General features: G+C 36.7%; 1 protein-coding gene across 4 annotated transcripts in view; it reads right to left on the reverse strand.

The window, feature by feature from the left end:
• Atp8a1 (ATPase phospholipid transporting 8A1) overlaps window positions 1–19,251 on the reverse strand; it is a 213,183-nt gene that overhangs the window by 131,935 nt on the left and 61,997 nt on the right. For 3 of the 4 annotated variants that reach the window (XM_058582796.1, XM_058582822.1, XM_058582868.1), the window contains 6 exons: window positions 13,321–13,432; window positions 11,910–12,075; window positions 9,959–10,086; window positions 6,267–6,344; window positions 5,126–5,214; window positions 1,538–1,582 (listed from right to left, as the gene is read on the reverse strand). In XM_058582796.1, the coding sequence (XP_058438779.1) occupies window positions 1,538–1,582; window positions 5,126–5,214; window positions 6,267–6,344; window positions 9,959–10,086; window positions 11,910–12,075; window positions 13,321–13,432 (618 nt within the window). The remainder of the gene's footprint in view (window positions 1–1,537; window positions 1,583–5,125; window positions 5,215–6,266; window positions 6,345–9,958; window positions 10,087–11,909; window positions 12,076–13,320; window positions 13,433–19,251) is intronic. The other variant, XM_046455993.2, reaches the window with a different exon arrangement.

A 19,251-nucleotide genomic window follows, 5' to 3' on the forward strand; every position in this document is an offset into this window, starting at 1 on the left:
GTGGCAAATCACTTACTAAGTTTTCTGCCCAAATTTTATCAACTTTAAAATAGCTACGTCAAGTATGTCATGAGGATTGACTGACAGACACCTAAGCTAACACAGTATGGGCTTACAGCATCCAAACACCTTTCTAAACATTTTAAAAACAGACTCTTTTAATCCTTAAAACTTCCTGAGATGTCACTACTATTAGCAGCATATTCTTCCAAATGAGGATACTCATTCAAAGTTAGATAACTTGTTCAAGGGCACTAGTAGGATCAGAATCTGAACTTGGGTAGTTGGAATCCAAAGACATAGCCCAGGACATGGACACTCAAGAAATATTTGTTCCTTCATTTTTGCAGGGCTACAAGTAATTATTTTATGGATGAAGAATCCAAACATATAAAATAAAGCTTACTTCATTATAAAAGGTGATAAAAGCCTTCCCTAGTGTTTATTTTTAAAATATTATTATTATCTTCAGTTTTTATGTAACATTAAAGTTGGATTATTCACAAATAGTAGTACATTTTAAAGAGCGCTGAAAATTTATTGGTGTGTAGGTGTTAAATATATGACCCTAGGCCATGAGCATGTGATGACTCATGAGTTGTCATGAGTCAAACAGCTGCTTCTGTCATTAACCCCAGGTAGGATGGGGTTTACTAAAATTTTTAAAATCAAATTTTCATTTTACTGAATTAAATCATAGGTCAAAAATATTAATGTTTTTGGACTTCAATGCATATTGGATATATGGTTTACTCACAAAATATAAGTACAATCTGAAAATTAAAACATAAACATCTATAAAGCCTTAATATTTTCTAAAGTCCCCAGCATTAAAGGAACCCATTTTTTCAAATTCTACTTCCTTCCATGTCATGATGAATTATATAAATAAAAAATGTATATTATCCTAGATGAAAATGTAAAGGCATGGAATTTTTAAAGTAAAATGAGCAAACAAATCCCCAAATTAAACCTACAAAATGCTGTCTTTAATAAGTCTAAAATTAATTATATTGCAATTCCCTCTAGTCCTGGGTATCACAGTCTTCCAATCTTTGTTCCAGACATTTCATTGAAAAATGTTCATTTTATAGCCCCTGGACATATTAAAATAATGGAAAATATAAAAAAGAAAATTTCACTGCCTGGGATGTTTCAGCACTTTTTTGCAGTTCTGCAGAGGATACTTATTGCCAGAAGGGGGCAGTGTTAGGCTAAAAACCCAGGAAAGCTTTAGGAACTGTAGTTGAAATCAGGTAGTTCACAGCCCAGAGACTCGGGATTGATCATTAAAGACTTTATTATGGATAAATAACATAAACTCCAGCAAGTCTAACCATTAATCTAAATGTTTATCAAATGCTTATTAAAGGTTATTCGATAGAAATGAAGGCTATGTGATAGATTTCAAGAGATGACCTTCATAGCATTTTTCACCCAACCTAGATGAGCAGTGCGGTGAAATGGGTCTAGCAAAACAACAGAACGCAAACCTTTTCAAAGAGATGAATGAGACAGAAAGGTCCACACAGCTTACCATTCATCAGGAGAGCACCCATAATCCTCAGGTTCAGGGACATGGCTTCAGAAAGCAAGAGGAAGGACAGAAAAAGGAAAAATAATCACAGAACGTCTGGGAGCATAAAACCATAAAGGAAGTGCTGAAAGATGGATCTCCAAAATGTTAGGAAAATGGACTTTTAGTTGAGTCTGAAAGAATGGCAGTTAGTATAGTAAGTAGAATATGATGATTTATGGTTAGCTAAGCAGGTATACAAAGGTATCCTGTAACTGCGTAGCCAATTTGCCTCTTCACCATGGAATTTACTGATTTTATGTAATGCATTCAGATTCAGTAAGAAATGTTTAAACTTGGCAACTTAAATGTTTGCTAAAACCATGGCAAAGTTAATCACACATAAAGCATAATCAGAAAAAAGCGTTTTAACGATACAAATGTGCTGATACCTAGGAATGAATTATCATACTGTAACTGTCCCATAAAAAAGATCTAATGGAATAATCTAGTAAGTTTAGGCAGAAGCATCCCTAACACAAAGTTGACTTTTACAAAATAATCATTACGAGCACCTGTGTACAATTCTTTTTATTTTGCTGCCTATCATGAATCCAAAAGGGCAAACTTTGGGGCAAAAATAAGCAACATGAGAGAAAATTTACTAAAATTAAATTCTAGACCATTACTTTAAGCATTAATATTTTCTTTTGACAAAATTATGACATTCTCAGAATTAGCTGAAGATTTCATATCTTATCCTTCTAGCTAATTCAATGCAGTGGGACTCACCTTTGACTCTATCTAGGATAAAACAGCTTTATCTTCCGTAGATGCACTGAAGAAGGATGAGCTATAAACTTGTAACTCCAAAGGCAGTGGCTGGTGTTTGAAAGTTTGTATTACTATCTCCTGGGAGGATAGACAACTTACTGTCTTCTGCTGTGGTTACGAGTGCATGTGTCTAATAGTTTCCCATATTAAATACTATCAAATACTATTATGGGGCAAATGGGAACCTGTGTAGGTACCTATGACCTAAGAGAGCTCAGAGAAAATCCCACAGTAACATGATTGACAGTAATTACTCTCCCCACCCTTCAACCATAGAGATTGGCTAGAATTAGATAACAGAGTTGTGTGACCCTGATGTGTATACACATGCTTGTTAGAAGTCATGGTTTCCCCAAAGCCTTCAGATAGTCACAGCTCTCTATAATGCTGACAATCCAACTGTCCACCAGGATGTGTGGGCAGGGATCTTAATTAGAAACTCAGTCAGGGTTAAGTATGCCTAAAGCAAATGCACAGATAATACATTAATCTTGCAAAGGAGTTTAACAACCAGTTTTAATCAATACAGCTTTTGGTATTCTTGAAAATATTCTACAACACTCAAAGAGCACATTGCTCTTTACAAAATAATCATTGCTAGCAACCATGTACACATTTTTTTAATACAATTAAACTTTTCAAACAAAAGAAGTGCTGTGTTTTTATTTCTAAACTCCATATTTGGAGAAGGATGTTAGAGACAGTGTAATTTCCTGCCTCATTACATTTTAAGCATCAGGATTACCTGAAGAGGAATTTTCTAGGGTCACAGGATGAACTAGAGATAATGCTAGAACCCATGCCCATGCCTATACCTCACCATTAAGAAATGTTACTTTCCCAAGAGGTACTTTGTTTCACTGGCAACTTAAACTATATATGACAACACTTTGATCAAACCCATCCTTGTTCTCTCAGTTGTTAACAATGATACCAACTAACACAAGAAGAGCATTGCTCTTGAGAACTACCACCTGCAGGTAATTTAAGACCTGTTCCAAGAATGAGAAAAACCTGTACAAAATGCAGCAGAAAGACTAGATCTCATTTTAACTTTCTGCTCTGATAATTTCACAATTGATAATTATGAAGTTCTAAGTTCTAAGAACCCACTTATTCAACTGGAAACTGGGTAAAGTCCAAGGAACAGGTGCATTGTAGAAATAATATCTATGAATGAATATAGAATCTGTGTAAAAACAGACAGCACCATAAATCTGACAGCAAATGTATAATATGACAAGCTTAAGAGTCACATTAGGCCTTTGCTTCTATTCTTGGGGATTACTGTGGGTAGAATGTGTAAGTACAAGATGCCAAAGAGTGTGGCTGAAACTCTCCTGTTCCAGGAGCAACTGGAGGAAAGCAGAGAGGTGAGCTTCTTAGATCTAAGGGGATGAGGAAATCTTCAGATAAAAAGGAAAAATGCAAAGACAGCATCCAGTCCTGGAAACAGCAAGCATGTCTCTCAGACCACCAGCCTGTCTTCAAAGTGTGAAGAAGCCCTTCAGTCAACTCCTTTTAACTTCATTTATACACAAAGATTAAGTCCTTTTTACTCTTTCTTGTTCCAAAGAACAAGCATGTCTGCCTCCATCTATTTCTCTTTGTAGACCCTGAATCCAGGAATAACCATGTATCTTTAGAATTTTTCATGAAATATTTGTAATTTTAAGCCAAACTTTAACTCAAAATTTAGCTCAAAAATTTTTTTTTTAAAAAATTCAACTCTTTTTATATTGGCTTACTGCTCAGAGAAAAAGTGTGAATAAGAGTGGGTATGAACCAGAAAACCCAAAAGCAAGCACCCATTTGTATGATTAAGAGATCATTATTTACCAGCCTCACTGTAGATAAGAATAGTTGTAAAATTTGATGACAGACCAATGTCAACCAACCAGAAGAGTGTTTCAATTTTTGATCATGTCTTTTTTAGTAATGTAGAATTTAATCTTCTCATATTGTTCTACAAGTATTTCTAAGAGAAGAGTCTGAACAGTTTAGGCAAGCATACCTAAAAATAAAATATAAATTAAATGGGTGCCCAACCAGCATGTTCTAAACAACATTATCAGGATGATAAGAAACTTTCATTAATATTAATTATCTTCTAGATTAAAACGAATTTCATATCCAGTGACTCAGAGGCTGAGGCAGGAGGATTACAAGTTCCAGGCAAGCCTTGCAACCTAGCGAGACCCTGTTTTAAAATAAAAAGGGTTGGGGATGTAGCTCAGAGGTAGAGCACCACTGGGTACAATCCCCAGTATCACAAAAAAGATTTTTAAAAAACCAAAAAAGGTTCATATCCCTACCTCCTTCGCATCATCAGAATTCTAGATTGCTCTACAGTGCTAAGAGGTGAGATGATACAAGAAAAAACAATCATAACTGAAAGAGAAACAACAATGTTTTAACTTGAAAACTGACCAAGGCCTGACTGCATTGTCTCACTACATCCAAGCAGCACTCTTACTGCACCAGTGCAAAAGGAAACATATTTACTTCTTATTACCAAGGCCAGATGGAGACCCTTTTACAAACCTAAACACTGAAAAACCTACTGAGCAAAGACCCACCTCATTTCATCCTCAGTGAAAAGAATACCAAACCCTATGTGTGTCCTGAAATTAAAACAGCTGCTTTCTAGATTAAAGAAAAAAAAAAAAAAACAAGAACGAAACCCTCCTCTAATAAGAATTCCCAAGAGTACCAAACTGTTAGTATTAATTAAATGTGTATATCATATTCTCATTAAAGGGGGGAAAAACTCACCCATAAGCAACTCCTGCTATAGTGCACTTCTTAAACTGCATTACATTGCATGTCAGAGTCCCAGTTTTGTCAGAAAATATGTATTTAACCTAAAAAAAAAGGTTAAAATTTCTCATTAATGTTTCAAATTTTTTAGAGGGGAAAAATCCCTTTATATTTTTAAATCAACTTTGTTACATTGTAGGGGTACAATGAATGTTATTAACTGACTAGTTCTTGCCTATACATCAGAGCGCATATTCAACTTTTAAAAAATATTTTAGCAATAAACTATTTCACATGTTGGTATTAAAAACTATCTAAATATTCAAAATACTATGGGCAGAGAGAAATATGCCTTAGTATGGTCTGAATTTTCATTAGAGAGTATCACTACTGTACTGGGATGTCTGTCAACATTTCTCAAAATAACAACCAACTGTAGAATCTTTGATAGCTTGTACAATTAATTTCATACAACATCTGAATTGGTAAGAAAAAGAAAAATTCTGTCCTGCATGCTATTTAAATACTAAGATTTTGGAAGTGGTTATGATATAAGAAAACAAAATCTCAGGCAGCTAGCTTACATGAGTGGATTAACAGATACACACATGCAGTTGTGTGCCATAAGGTCTTTGAGTCACCAAAGAACCACAAATATGATGGTGATACCACCAGATTATACTGCTTAGTAAGACCCAGACATCAGTGTGTGTAAGTACATTCTATGTTGTTTGCACAATGACAAAAATCAGCTAACAATGCATTTTTCAGAATGCATCTCTATTAAGTTATGTATTGTATGACTTATGAAATGTAAACATAAAATTCCTATTTGACTAAACTCGCACAACTTGAGTTTTCCCTTCCTTTCTAGTTGAAAGTTATGAACAATTTTACACTTCTAAAATTTTCTGTACTCATCAGGCTACAAGTTGAGGACATGCCTAGGTTTGTTCAGTACCTTATCTTAAACACAGAATCCGCTTTAAATAGTGTTGAAAACTTCACTTACTAAAAATGAAGATGGTTAGACATGTACTAAAAATGTCCCTATACGGATTATCCAAATATTGGAAAATTAGGAGTTGTTACCTTATCTGAAGTTGTCACATATGACAGGAATTATACCAAATCTGACTTCTGATTCAACACTTACCTGGCCAAGTTCCTCATTCAGATTAGATGTTCGAGCCATAGCAGCAGTATCCGTGGGTTCATAGTGCATGTCAAGATCCTTAAAAAATAAACAGAGAAATGAATACGACTAGTTATAAGGCATTGGGTTGAAATTTAAAAGAAAGCAGTATTGTGACGGTGACAGCTCCTTTAGGAGTTGTCCTTTGTATAGTTGCTTCGTCTCCCTTTATATTCTAAATTCTACAGGAACGCCAGGCCTACATGATGTAGATGTTAACTGCTAAGTAATCTTTCTTCTGATTTACAAAACCCAGAACATCTTGAGACCTTTGGATAACATCAGAATGTGTTAGGCCCCTCCTTATTCTTTAGTCCTTGAGCACAGACTAACACAAACATGTACCTTACTGTGACATTTAACTTGCAGAAAAGTAAGAAGTCTAAGAATTATAGGAACTATCACAAAGAGGTTGAGTGCAGTGCTGGCAGTTGTGATTTCTCATCAAAATAAAAAGGAAATTTGCCCTTGATGACAAAGACCCCACCCAGCGTGTGGTCTTCCTGTCCACTGTATCTACATCTCTTCTCCCTCCCTATATGAGCCTTTCACCTACCTGAGTTCCCTACGAAGTCGAAGAGGTTCTTTTTTTTTAGGTGTGTGTGTGTGATGAGATTCCCTGCATCTTCTCAGGGTATTTACCCTTGAATAAACCTGATTTCTTTCCCACCAACTCTTCTTACCTCCCTATTGGCTTTTTGTTTGTTTGTTTTATTATAAAACAATTAGTTTATTGGAAGCATCTAACATTAGAATTTTTTAAAATTTAGCCCTATTGGCTTTTGTGCAGTGCAAAGACAGACTTTGTCTAAGAGTATCTTTATTCTTTAATAAGTCACTGTTTGACTGATAAGCTATAGGTAAGCATTTTAATTCCTTGTTATTTCTATTCTATTTAATTTTCTTGAAAAGTACTCAGTATAGACTATTATATTTCATAGTTAGTGTCACCCCACCCTAATCTTGCACTGCCTACATGACCTCTTTGAATTTCTTCCCTAATCTTGCTTATCTTTGAAGACAGAATACCTTGTAGGCTAGAAGTCCATCTTCAGGTGGGCTAAGGAAAACCAGTTGGATCTAATAAGGTGGCTACCAGAGTGACCAACCAACAACCTCTAACTTCACTATAATCCTATCTGCATGCTAAATGATACACCCCCAGTGCCATGAAAGTTGACAGTTGCCACGGTAGTCACCAGAAAGAAACAAAAGGAGTGAAAAATGGTGTCACTCGAATTTCCAGAAAATCTCTACTTGTTCCCAGAAAAAAATAAAATAACCATGAATATTCATACCCATTATTAGCATATACCTGATTTCTTTTACCCTTAATTACTCTTACCCCATATCTATCACCTCCAGCCCCAAACAGATCTATAAACGGATCTGTGAGCACTTTTCTCTGCATCCCCATTCTTTGCCAAAGAAAACCCTTCCTTCATTGCTCAACTGGGGCTTGGTCAATTTATTGATTCTGTGATTCTGAGAAGGAAAAAAGATACCATTTGGGATCAAAAACTGATGACATTAGGGCAGACAGAACTACATGGTAGTTAAGAGTATGTCTCTGGAATCAGGCAATCTAGGTTGGCTGTCATTTGGTTGTTTTCAGTAAAGGTGACCTATTGTAAAGACTAAATAAGATAACACATGTGATGTGTTCCATGGAGTGTCTGACACTAGGTAGGTGCTTAATGACATGAGAAAGAAAAGGGCAACTAAAGGTTGCTCAAATAATTAGGTCGTCAAACCCCTGGGAAAATTGTCCAAGAGATTCTACCTGGTTGTACCTTTTGGGCTAAGTTTTGTATTCAGCATACTTGAAAGCCAAGCAAATGCACCTCTCAAAAGCCAAAAGAACTTATCTGTTCTTGCCTTGTGCCTAGAAGTCATGAGGTTTGACTCTAATAGCCAACAAAATTAATATTTTCTATAGTGGAAAAGTTTGTCAATAAGTCAGGGTTGTGGTTTAATGATTTTACACATCAAATGAAAAGGCCAGACTCTAAATCAAAACAGATCTCTCTCAGATCTGTGTTCTGAACTGATCAGCATCATTTCTGGAAGAGGCTGTTGAGTTTTATGTGCCATATTTTAAGAGAGACATGAGCCAACCAGGCTATATTTAGAGAAGAGGGAAGAGTGGTCAGAATGGAGAGTAATCTGGACACTTCATGAAACAAAGAGCAATCAAAGGAGGTGGGGATGTTTAGTTAGGGAGAAAACGATATGGCAGAAGAGCAGGAATGGAAGCTGAGTTCAAATATCTTAGAAGGCTATCATTCAGAAATAAAATAAAATGTTTTCACACAGATTCATTGGGCAGAAGCAGAATCAAAGGAAGATGATTGCAAATCTCATTTCTATACAAGGAAAAAGCTGCCTTGTAAGGGAAGAGTGGAAAACAAGTCTTCCATCTCCAGTATTCCATCCATCAGGGATGTTACAAAATATCTGTATATAAGAAATGTGGTTTAAAAGCCTAAGCCTATTGTGTTTCTCCAACACTAAGCTTATATAATTATTTGAAGTCAATATTATTTTTGAAAGTCCAAATAAAAAATAACAAATTGATTGACTAGTTATTTGACCTTCATAGTGAATTACCTTATAATATCTGAATGAGAACCCTTCAGTAAGTTTCAATTATATTTGGACACATTACAAAATTCCTCAGCAATGTAATCCTTGTATGAGGATAGCTATGTCTGCAGCTCATTTCAGATGTCTACGTGACACTGATCTCCAACCAAGGAATTAAGAGACTGACACTTACCACAAGAAGACAGTGAGCAGTTGCAATAGTATCATAGGCTGAATTTTTAAAAATCCCAATATTGTCAATATAGAAAGGCTTTAAATGATTTAAGAAACAAAAAATAACAGCACAATTTCTTAAAGTAAAGAAAATCAAACTTTCTGATGGATTTAATGTAGATCAATTAATTAAAACTTTGATAATCTAAACCTGAAAGTATGATAATGTTTATTAATTTTTTTTAGAAAACAGATGTCTAATACATTTTACCAATAATTACAAAAATTTAAGAAAATAATTAAGAAGAAAAGTTCATGCTGAGATTGTTAACAGTGTGGAAAAATAAACTGTAAATGTGAATAAACATGAGAGATGATCTGGTTGTTACCAATAGCAAACTCAGCATCATTTGTAGAGTGCTTGATTGTTTATGAAGTTCTTTGCTGTGTCAAGAGACTCCTTGATATATATAGCCACAGGGAGATGTGGGTAAAGCATGTTTTATCAGCCCTATGTGAGTGTCCAAGAAAATAAACTTGAAAGAAGTCAAGGGACTAGGCAAAGTTTGCATATGTAGCAAATTATAATACTAGAACTAAAATCCAGATATTTATTAATTCCAATCTCATGGTCTCCTTCCTTTTCAACCACTAAATATCCCAAAATAGGTTTCCTGAATTAGAGAACCATTTTTTTCTCAAGATACCTAGTTTATAAACATGTATGCTTTTGAGAAGAGGGGATTTTGTTAAAATTACATCAGGCTCAAAAATATCATCTTGTAGTCAATAAAAGGTAGGTGTAATTAAGATTTTCTTTCTCCCAGGGAGACGAAAAAATCTTATAAGAAAACAAAATGTATTGTTATTATACAATAATAACTCATATTTACCCAGTTTATGAAGTATGCCTGGGTGAATTTCACCACCTCTAATGTAACCAACAAGCTGATTGGAATGAGATTGTTGAAAAGGATGATGAAGGTCAAGAAATTCAGTCCAAAATTATTAGCACCACCATCTATTGGGAGAGATGAGAAGAATAATTTACAGATTTATTTTATTTGCACTGATAAAAATTTAGCATAGTAAGAATGTTCCATATTATACAGCTTATGTGGATAATTTGGGAGGAACATTTTGCTGACAACATGTCCTGATTCTCAAATACATCCTTCAAGATGGAATTACACTACAGTTGGTCCTCCATATCTGAAGGCTCTGCATTTGTGGGGTGGGGGGAAGGAAAGAACACAAACTGTCTATATACGTGCATACTGCTTTCATTGTCATTATTCCCTAAACAATACAGTATAACACCTATTTGCATAGCATATACATTGTATTATGTATTATAAATAATGCAGAGATTTAAGTATATGGGAGAATGTGCATAGGTTACATGCCAAGTCTATGCCATTCTATATATAAGAGACTTGAGCATCTGTGGATTTTGGCATCCTTGCTCTGTCCTGGAACTAATCACTCATGGAAACTGAGGGATAACTGTACTTGTGTTTGATATGCTGTTAATTCTGTTAAGAGCTGCACAGTGGTACTAAAGTGTGAAAGAACTACTAAGTACTGCAAATCACGTTTTACAAGCCCAGAGACAACAGAGGTAAGACAGAGGTTTATAAATGTAAAATTTCAATTGCATAGAATGACTTCATATGAATTCAAAAAGCATTTTCAATTTAAAGCACACTTTTAAAAAGCAAGCAAGTAAACAAAATTAGTGGCAGCAAAACCAATTCCAACTGTAGGAGTATTATTCATTCATAGGTAAATTATACTCTTTCTTCTATCCTCCTATCCTCCCTCCCTCTCTCTCTCTCTCTCTCTCTCTCTCGTACTAAGGATTGAAGTCAGAGGTACTTCACCACACATTCCAAGCTTTTTTAATTTAATTTTATTTTTTGAGACAGAGCCTTGTTGAGTTGATTGGGGCCTTCCTAAGTTGCTGAGGCTTGCTTTGAACTTGGGATCCTCCTGTCTCAGCCTCCTGAGCCACTGGGAGAATAGGCATGTACCTGGCCTCTTCCTTCTCAATAAGGAAAGTGAAACAGGTATCCCAGACAAATTGCAAAGAATATGAAGAAACAAACTGATGATAATAGTAACACTTTTCATGTTAAAATAATAAACTAGGGAGTATAAAAATGACTTGGAAGAGCTGCAAAGTTAAATAAATGTAATAAAAAGCAGATTTTTAAAAATCAGTTTTTGCAATAAGACTTTACTAGAATTGGTTTTTACACTTGGAAATTAAGTATTTACCAAATGGAAATGCAAACCCACTTCCTAGAAATACCCAGGGGTGGCACATTAATACCACAACTACACAAGGATGTATGCTCCACAGGGAATCTAACAGCACTTTCCCCTGGTCAAGGTGAGCATCAACATAGGACTCTCTGTATTACTGAGATCAAATGCAAGTGCATTCAATTAAAACATTTTTAAAGTATGTAAACTACTTTATAATAAAACATGCATGCATGTGAGAACACACACGATCTACTTTCTGTATCAGATAGTTAACTATTTTTAAAGAATAGCTTTTACTTATGAATATCATGTTAAGGGCTATATTTACTGAACATTTTCTACTACTAAGGATTGTTTATTGTGTTTCCAAGGATTTTGAAATTTAGAGATCCTAAAATTTTATGTACTTTTATTGGATACCACATTGAAAAATAAACATTAAATGTCAAATTAACTTGACAACAAGGTCTTCTTTTTAGAAACAGGAAATTTCATAAAACAAATTCAGATAAATTATGAAACAATCACATATTAATGAAAGTAAAAAAGTGCAGTCACGACATCATTGCTTACAGTTCAGATTGAGATACCAGTCTCTTCCAGAGTGCCTTCGATTCCAAATGGCTGAGCCCACGGAACAGATAAGAGACATGGCAATTAAGATACAAAACAAAATCAATATTTGTACATTTGTAATCCGTTCCACATTGGAGAGCTTAAGTGGTGGGCTCGTTGAATTCTGTAAAAAGAAACAAGATGAATAGTTAAAAAAAATGTACAGTTTAGTGACGTGTACTTGACATGTGATGAGGATGACAACATGAGTCACAAGTCAGTATCAAGAGGTGTTGTATATATGTAAATTATGCAAAGCCCTTGCCAGGTAGGACAGGTGTCAATGTTTAGGTACCTCTTTTTCCCCAAGGCTACTATACTTTCCAAACCTGTTTTCTATGAAATAATATTTCTTTCACAGACATTGTGGCAGGTGAGATGCACTTGGCTATTTAAGCAAATAAGGTACTTCAGAAACATCTAGTTAGAGTGTCTGCTCAAGAAAGGAGAAGACAAGACCTATGCACCTACAACCAGACACCTGGAAACTCTCAACTATGAAGGCAACATTTGAAGAATCTCTCATCTTCAAATTTCTGGTGGCATTTGGTAATTGTTTTCCTGAGCATAGCAGCAATGCAGGTAGCCCTGATTATAAAAGTTAACAAAGGAAAGTTTCCTTTCAAATTATTTATGCTAGATCTGTACTAACTAAGGAATCCGTAGGACAGTATAAAGCAAAGATTTACAGAATAGCTAAGGATAAAAAGAATTAAGAACAGTTCCACTTGCGTGTTAATAACATCTTTGTGCCTGTACAATGTACAAAGATATTAGCCTTTAAGAGTAGATTTTCACTTGGTATTTAAAAGTGAGTTTCCCATACTCATGGAACCACTGAACACAGATGGTATCATGATGCAGAGAAGGAGCACTCGCAGGCAAGTATAAACATTGGTGCTAGGATGAAAGCTGATGGCGAAAATAGCCTTACATAAAAATGCTATAAAAATGGCAATTCGATTCACACTTTTCTTTGAATTACACGAAAAAATAAAATTTAAAGTATGATGATTGCATTAAAATAAAATTAGAAGACACCTACTTTAATGCAGAGCACTCATGTTACTGACAACGTAAATGATCACCAATAGTTAGAAAATGCTGCCAACAGATCACACATCTAACCATTCATGCACCAGGTGATCTCTGGTGAAATTTCCAGTGTTCCTGTGTACACAGCCCTTCTCACAGGGAGGGGATTTAAAGGCCCCACACACCCTGGAGGGCCAGACTCTGGCTATGTTGGGGCGGGGCTCAGAAATCTGGGACAGATGGTCTGCTCTGTTTGGGGTACTGCACTGAGAGCTACAAGTGATGTATTTCCAAAAGACTGAGGCTCCAGATATTTCATAGATAAAAATCTCACCTGCATCAGCTTGGTGTCATGTCCAGTGTAGACAACTATTCCATGAACCCACTGAGTATTTCTCAACTGAGCACCTCGAAGAAGAATCTGATCTGCTCCCAGAGGAACAGTGCTAGGACAGAGTATACTGACATTAGAAATGACATTTTCCAAAATCCTTAAGAACTGCACAGTCACAGTTCACCATATAGTCACTATATATTATTAAAATAACTCTTCTCACATTTGCTTTATTTCTAGAAAGCAAGTAATTTTCCCACCAAAGAGAATTATTGTTTTAGACATGAATAGCTGCTGGGAAAGTAACTATTGACTGTTGGGAAATAGCTGTTGCTCCTCCTTAATATCCTACTAGCCAAGTCCTATAATATTTTTATCTCCTATGGACTGAATTGTGCACCACCCCCCTCTTCTGGCTTCATATTCCTATGCTGAAGTTCTAACCCCCTAATATGATGTTATTTGGAGTTGGCAACTTCAGGAGTTAATTAGGTTTTTAAAAATGTACAAGGGTGGGATCTTCATGTTGAGATCATTGCTGTTCTAAGAGGAGATACCAGACAGCTTTCTTTCTACCAAGTGAAGACACAGTGAGAAGACATCTTTTACTGACAAAAAGAAAACCCTCATCAGAATCAAACCACACTATCATCCTGATCTCAGATTTCCAACACTCAGAATGGTGAGGAAAAAAACTTCTCCTGGGAAAGCTACCTAGTCTGTGGTATACTGTTATAGCAGCCTGAGCAAACTAATATGCTATCCCAAAGACAAGACAGTGTTTTGGAATTCAGAGGCTAATTCTTAAGCCTATTTATGACTTTTCCTAAATTAATAAGTTGATTTAGTTTCCTGAAATGTTTGGAAATGGTGGACTAAGAGAACTGCAGCATACCACCCAACATACACCCACACATCAAATTAAAAATAGCTTTACGTATAATAGAGGTTCAAATTCTGTCTCTCTTGTCTGTCTCTCTGTCTTTCTGTCTCTTACTCTCTCTCTCTCTCTCTCTCTCTCTCTCTCTCTCTCTCTCTCTCTCTCACACACACACACAATAAGATACATACACAGATTTCACTGTATGTAGCACTGCCATATCTCCCCCACAGAGACAGGTCCCTGTACTTAAACTTCCAGGTCATTTATTTTATAGTACCTGAAGATCAATTCTCTAAGAATTGCAAATACATTTTCAAGAAATGGTAAGCATTTTTTTTTGGGGGGGCGGGTACTGGGATTGAACTCATGGCACTTAACCACTGAGCCACATCCCCAACTCTTTTTTTTTTTTTGTATTTTATTTAAAGATGGGGTCTCACTAAGTTGCTTAGCACCTTGATTTTGCTGAGGCTGACTTTGAACTTGTGATCCTCCTGTCTTAGCCTCCAGAGCCGCTGGGATTTATAGGCGTGTGCCCAGCAAATGGTAAGCATTTTGAAGTTATTTGTCTCCTGTAATTTAAGCCACATTTTCATGAATAAAACTCAAGTTGGGTCACTTGTGGGTTTTCTGTAAGGCCACTCTCTAAGGAAAGTTATTAAGTGATACAAACTTATACAAGGATACAGCACTATCACAGATATGTTGGGCTACTTGATGGAAATTTAATATACAAAGTTAATGGCTCAAGGGTTTCTATGACCTAGTTTTCATTTTAATAAGGAAAAAAAAGCAAAAGCAAATGTTATGGTTTTGATGTGAGATGTCCCCCAAAGCTCATGTGTGAGACAATGCAGGAGGGTTCAGAGGAGAAATGATTGGGTTATGACAGCCTTAACCCAATCAGTGAATTAATCCCCTGATGGGACAAGTTGAGTAGTAATGAAGTTGGGTATGGTGTGGCTGGAGCATTGGGGGTGTGAGCATCATGTGAGCTGCTTCCCTCCACCACTCTCTTCCTCCATGATGTTCAGTCTCATCTTGAGCCCCAAGTACTGAAGCCAGCTGCCTATAGACTGAGACCTCTGAAATTGTGAGCCCCCAAATAAACTTTTCCTCCTCTAAAATTGTTTTTATGGGGTATTTTAGTCACAGCAGTGAAAAAGCTGAATAAAAGAGCAAAAAACTCAAACACAAAAATATAAAAAAGTTTTAAAAAGAAAGAAGGAAACAATCTCCCCCCTCCCCCCAAAAAAGTCTACAGAGAACACAGAATCTTTGTTAATGAAAGCTTCATGTGACTAAGGCCTTCTTGTGACTAAGGCCTTCATGCTCTATCTAGTAAGCTCAGAGGCCAGCAGCAGCTTGGGTCTTAGACATTTTTTCAGGACCTATACAAATTCTCTGGCTTAGGTGAAATCAATCAAGATGAGTGGGTGAGAACAATACTCAGGTGAATCCTTAATACAGAGTGCGTTTTAATTTAAAGAAAGGAAAACCAACCATAACTTTCATTCTCTAGGTACAAAAGCATGCCTTATGGACCCAACTATATGGGTCCAGAACTCGAGATCCTCCTGTCTCAGTCTCCCAAGTTGCTGGGATTACAGGCATGCACCACCATGCCCCCAACTGTATGGGTCCAGAAGGAATGCTACTTTCGTCCATTTTGTGTGACTAGTTAAAAAAATACTCAAGACTAGGTATAAGAAAATATTTTTATTTTAACCTACGGTTTTAATCCAAGATTAGGTGACCACATCTGGCAAGAGCTTCATGCTGTGTCAAAACATGGCAGATAGCATCACATGGGGGGAGTACAAGTGACACAGAGCTGTGTGAAAGGAGCCAAACACATGGGATGGCCTCACTGTATAACAACTTGTCCTTGCCATGACTAACCCTATGATATGGGCATTAATCCTTCTGAGGGTGGAGCCCCCAGGACCTAGTTACCTCCCCCTGGGTCCCATCACCTACCTCTCAATACCATTACATTGGGGTATTATGGCACATAAACTTTTGGGAGATAAATCATATTGAAACCACAGCAGAAGAACCCTTCTTGGATATGTCTCAAAATTTGGGGTGCACTTGAGAGTTGGGAGGGACCTTGGGGTTATAGCAGGTTTCCATGAAGTTCTGGAGAAGCTGCTGGACTATGCTCTAGGTAACACAGGTACCCACTATTCCTCACTTATTCCAACAGGGCATAATGTAGGAACTGTCACTCAGAATTTGTGGTCTGGATTGACTGGAAATAGGTACAAACGGTTAAAAAGCAAAATGCACTACTTTTTAATTACAAGGAGTTAAGAATAATTTGTTTTCATCACAGCTGGAATTCAAAGCTTCTGGCATTAGACCATGACCCTCATCCTTAAAGGAATCAAAGTATACTCATTCATTCCAAAGGGTCTCCAGATCTCTGGGTAATCACGGTCAAAATCAAATGTGCTAAAGGTCTTTAAGATCTACTTCTACATATCATATAAAACAAAACATGCTATTATATAAATTCTATCTGTATCCTAAATCTTGGCACCATCACACAAAATTTCTCCTTCACAGCATGAATTTGCTTGGCATCAATTTGAAGGGGAACTGATAAGAAATGGAAGCTGGCCAGTTAGGAATGTCACACTAAAGAAACACTACTTGTATAAACGGCCAAAGCTATCAGTAGTATATAACCATATGTTCAGGGAAAGATAACTTGGGTTAAAAATTTTAAACAACAATTACTCTGATGGTTGCAGACAAGCTCTTGGTAGAACTGAATACTTCAAATGTCTTTTAGGGTTCCAATCTCTAATATTGCAATCACAAGATGAAGAAAGCACCAATAACATTTTCCCAGGTTGGTGGATTGAATCAGTGCATCTAATTTACATTTAGTTGGCCTCTACAAATGCCTGGTAGATAAGGTATACTGTGGAGTTCTACCCCATTCTTTATTCCCCTTTGCAAAAAAAAAAAAAAAAACCTTGACAAAGAAGTGTATTTGTGATTCTCAACTCCTTCTATGATCTCAAACACAAGCTCATAGGTTCCACCTGTTCCAGTCAAGTTCAATAATGTCCACTAGCTAAACCCAACTGATTATATATATTCAGCTTCCCTCAACCTGACCATCAGTAACATCTGACTCGATTTTGTGCTTTGCTCTCCACCTTGGTACAGTTTCCTCTTGCTCTGTCTTTTCACCCTACAAGTGATCTCAGTCTCTTTCACTAGTCCTTCCTTTTTTTTTAAATCAACCTCACCCCTACTCTACTCCCATTCTGGGGGTTGAACCCAGGGCCTCATGCATAGTAGGAAAGTACTCTATCACTGAGTCATATCCCCAGCTTTACAACCTCTTGATATTAGACAATCCTAGGAGAGTCCTTGGATCTTTCAATTTTTCTGCTTAGACCCTTGCACTCTCAATGGTTTTTCCCAGTCACATGGCTTTATGTATCTCTGCCAACTTCTCCCCAATTTATTTCATCCAAGACATCTATCCCAAACTTCATATATATATATATATATATATATATATATATTTTTTTTTTTTTTTTTTTTCAATTGTCTCTTGGACATCTCTGTTTGGATGTCACAAACAGTCCAAAACCAAACTGCTGATCTTCCTCCCTCAAAACCTTTCAGTGGATTCCCATTTCATTCTGAATCCACCCCCACAATGACCTACAAAGCTTCCTATGATATGGCCCACTATTTGCTATTGGATTTTCTTCTATTACTGTCTTCCTTGATCACACAATTCCAACCACAATGGCCTAACATTCCCAAATTGCTCCAGGTATTTTCCCTCTTTAAGATCATTGTAATAATATAATTAAAAACTTGCACTATTTCTTTTGTTTGGAATCCTCTCCTTCCAAATCTTCATATGGCTAAGTTCCTCACCTCCTACTCATCATTGTTCAAATGTTACCTTCTCAATGAGGCTGACTGCAACCATTCTGATTCCCTCCCACCTTCTCCCACTCTCTTATCCTATGACATCTTTTGCACAGCATTTGTTGCTTTTTAATAGAGGCAGAATTTTCTTACTTATCGTGTCATTGTTTGTCAGTCTGCCCTTCCCCTTACTATGAGAAAGTAATCTCACAAGATGTTATGGTCTAAATATTTGTATGCCCCCAATATTTATAAGTTGAAACCTAATCCAGCACAGTGATATCAGGAGGTGTGGTCTTAAGGTGATTAGATCATGAAAGCTCTGCCTTCGTGAATGGGATTTGGGCCCTTGCAGGGAAGTCCTGAGGGCCTCCACCATCTGAGGACATATTGCCAGTGCCATCAATGAGAAACATGTCCTCATCTGACACCAAGTCTGCTGGTACCTTGGTCTTGGATTTTCCAGCCTCCAGAATGGCAAGCAATATATTTTTGTTGTTTATAAACTGTCCAATCTAAGGCATTTTGTTACAGTGGCCTGAATGAACTCAGACACTAGGGCAGGAGTACTTATTTGCATTATTCATTGGTGCCTTAATATCTGTAAATGGCCTAATACTCTAGGTGCATAAGAAATACCGGTTGAATGAATCTTGGAAGAGATAGAGAAGTGGTAGGAAAGAGGAGAGGAGAAAGAGATAGGAAGCAAGGAAAAACAAAAGATGTTACATATGATAACATGGTTTAGCAAAGTGTATGTGAGGGCTGGGAGTACAGCTCAGTGGTACAGCACTTGCCCAACATGCATAAAGCCCTGGGTTCAATCCACAGCACACCCCTTTCCCCCAGAAATTAAAAAAAAACTAGGGCTGGGATTGTGGATCAGTGGTAGAGCGTTCACCTAGCACATACGAGGCCCTGGGTTTGATACTCAGCACCACATAAAAATAAATAAATAAAGGTATTGTGTCCAACTATAATATAAAAAAAAATTACACAGAGAAGGAAACAAATCACCCAGTACAATAAACACTTTGGGGATACAGCCTGAAGTCCCCAAGGCATCCAGAGGTCACAGGAAAGGACCCAGGTCATGAATACTGGCTAGTTAAACCCATAACAGGTATTCTGGTCAAAGGACA

This window comes from Marmota monax, unplaced genomic scaffold (genome assembly GCF_021218885.2).
Source record: "Marmota monax isolate L192 unplaced genomic scaffold, Marmota_monax_Labrador192_F-V1.1 WCK01_AAM20220418_F8-fsc00025, whole genome shotgun sequence".
NCBI classification, from domain to species: Eukaryota; Metazoa; Chordata; class Mammalia; order Rodentia; family Sciuridae; genus Marmota; species Marmota monax.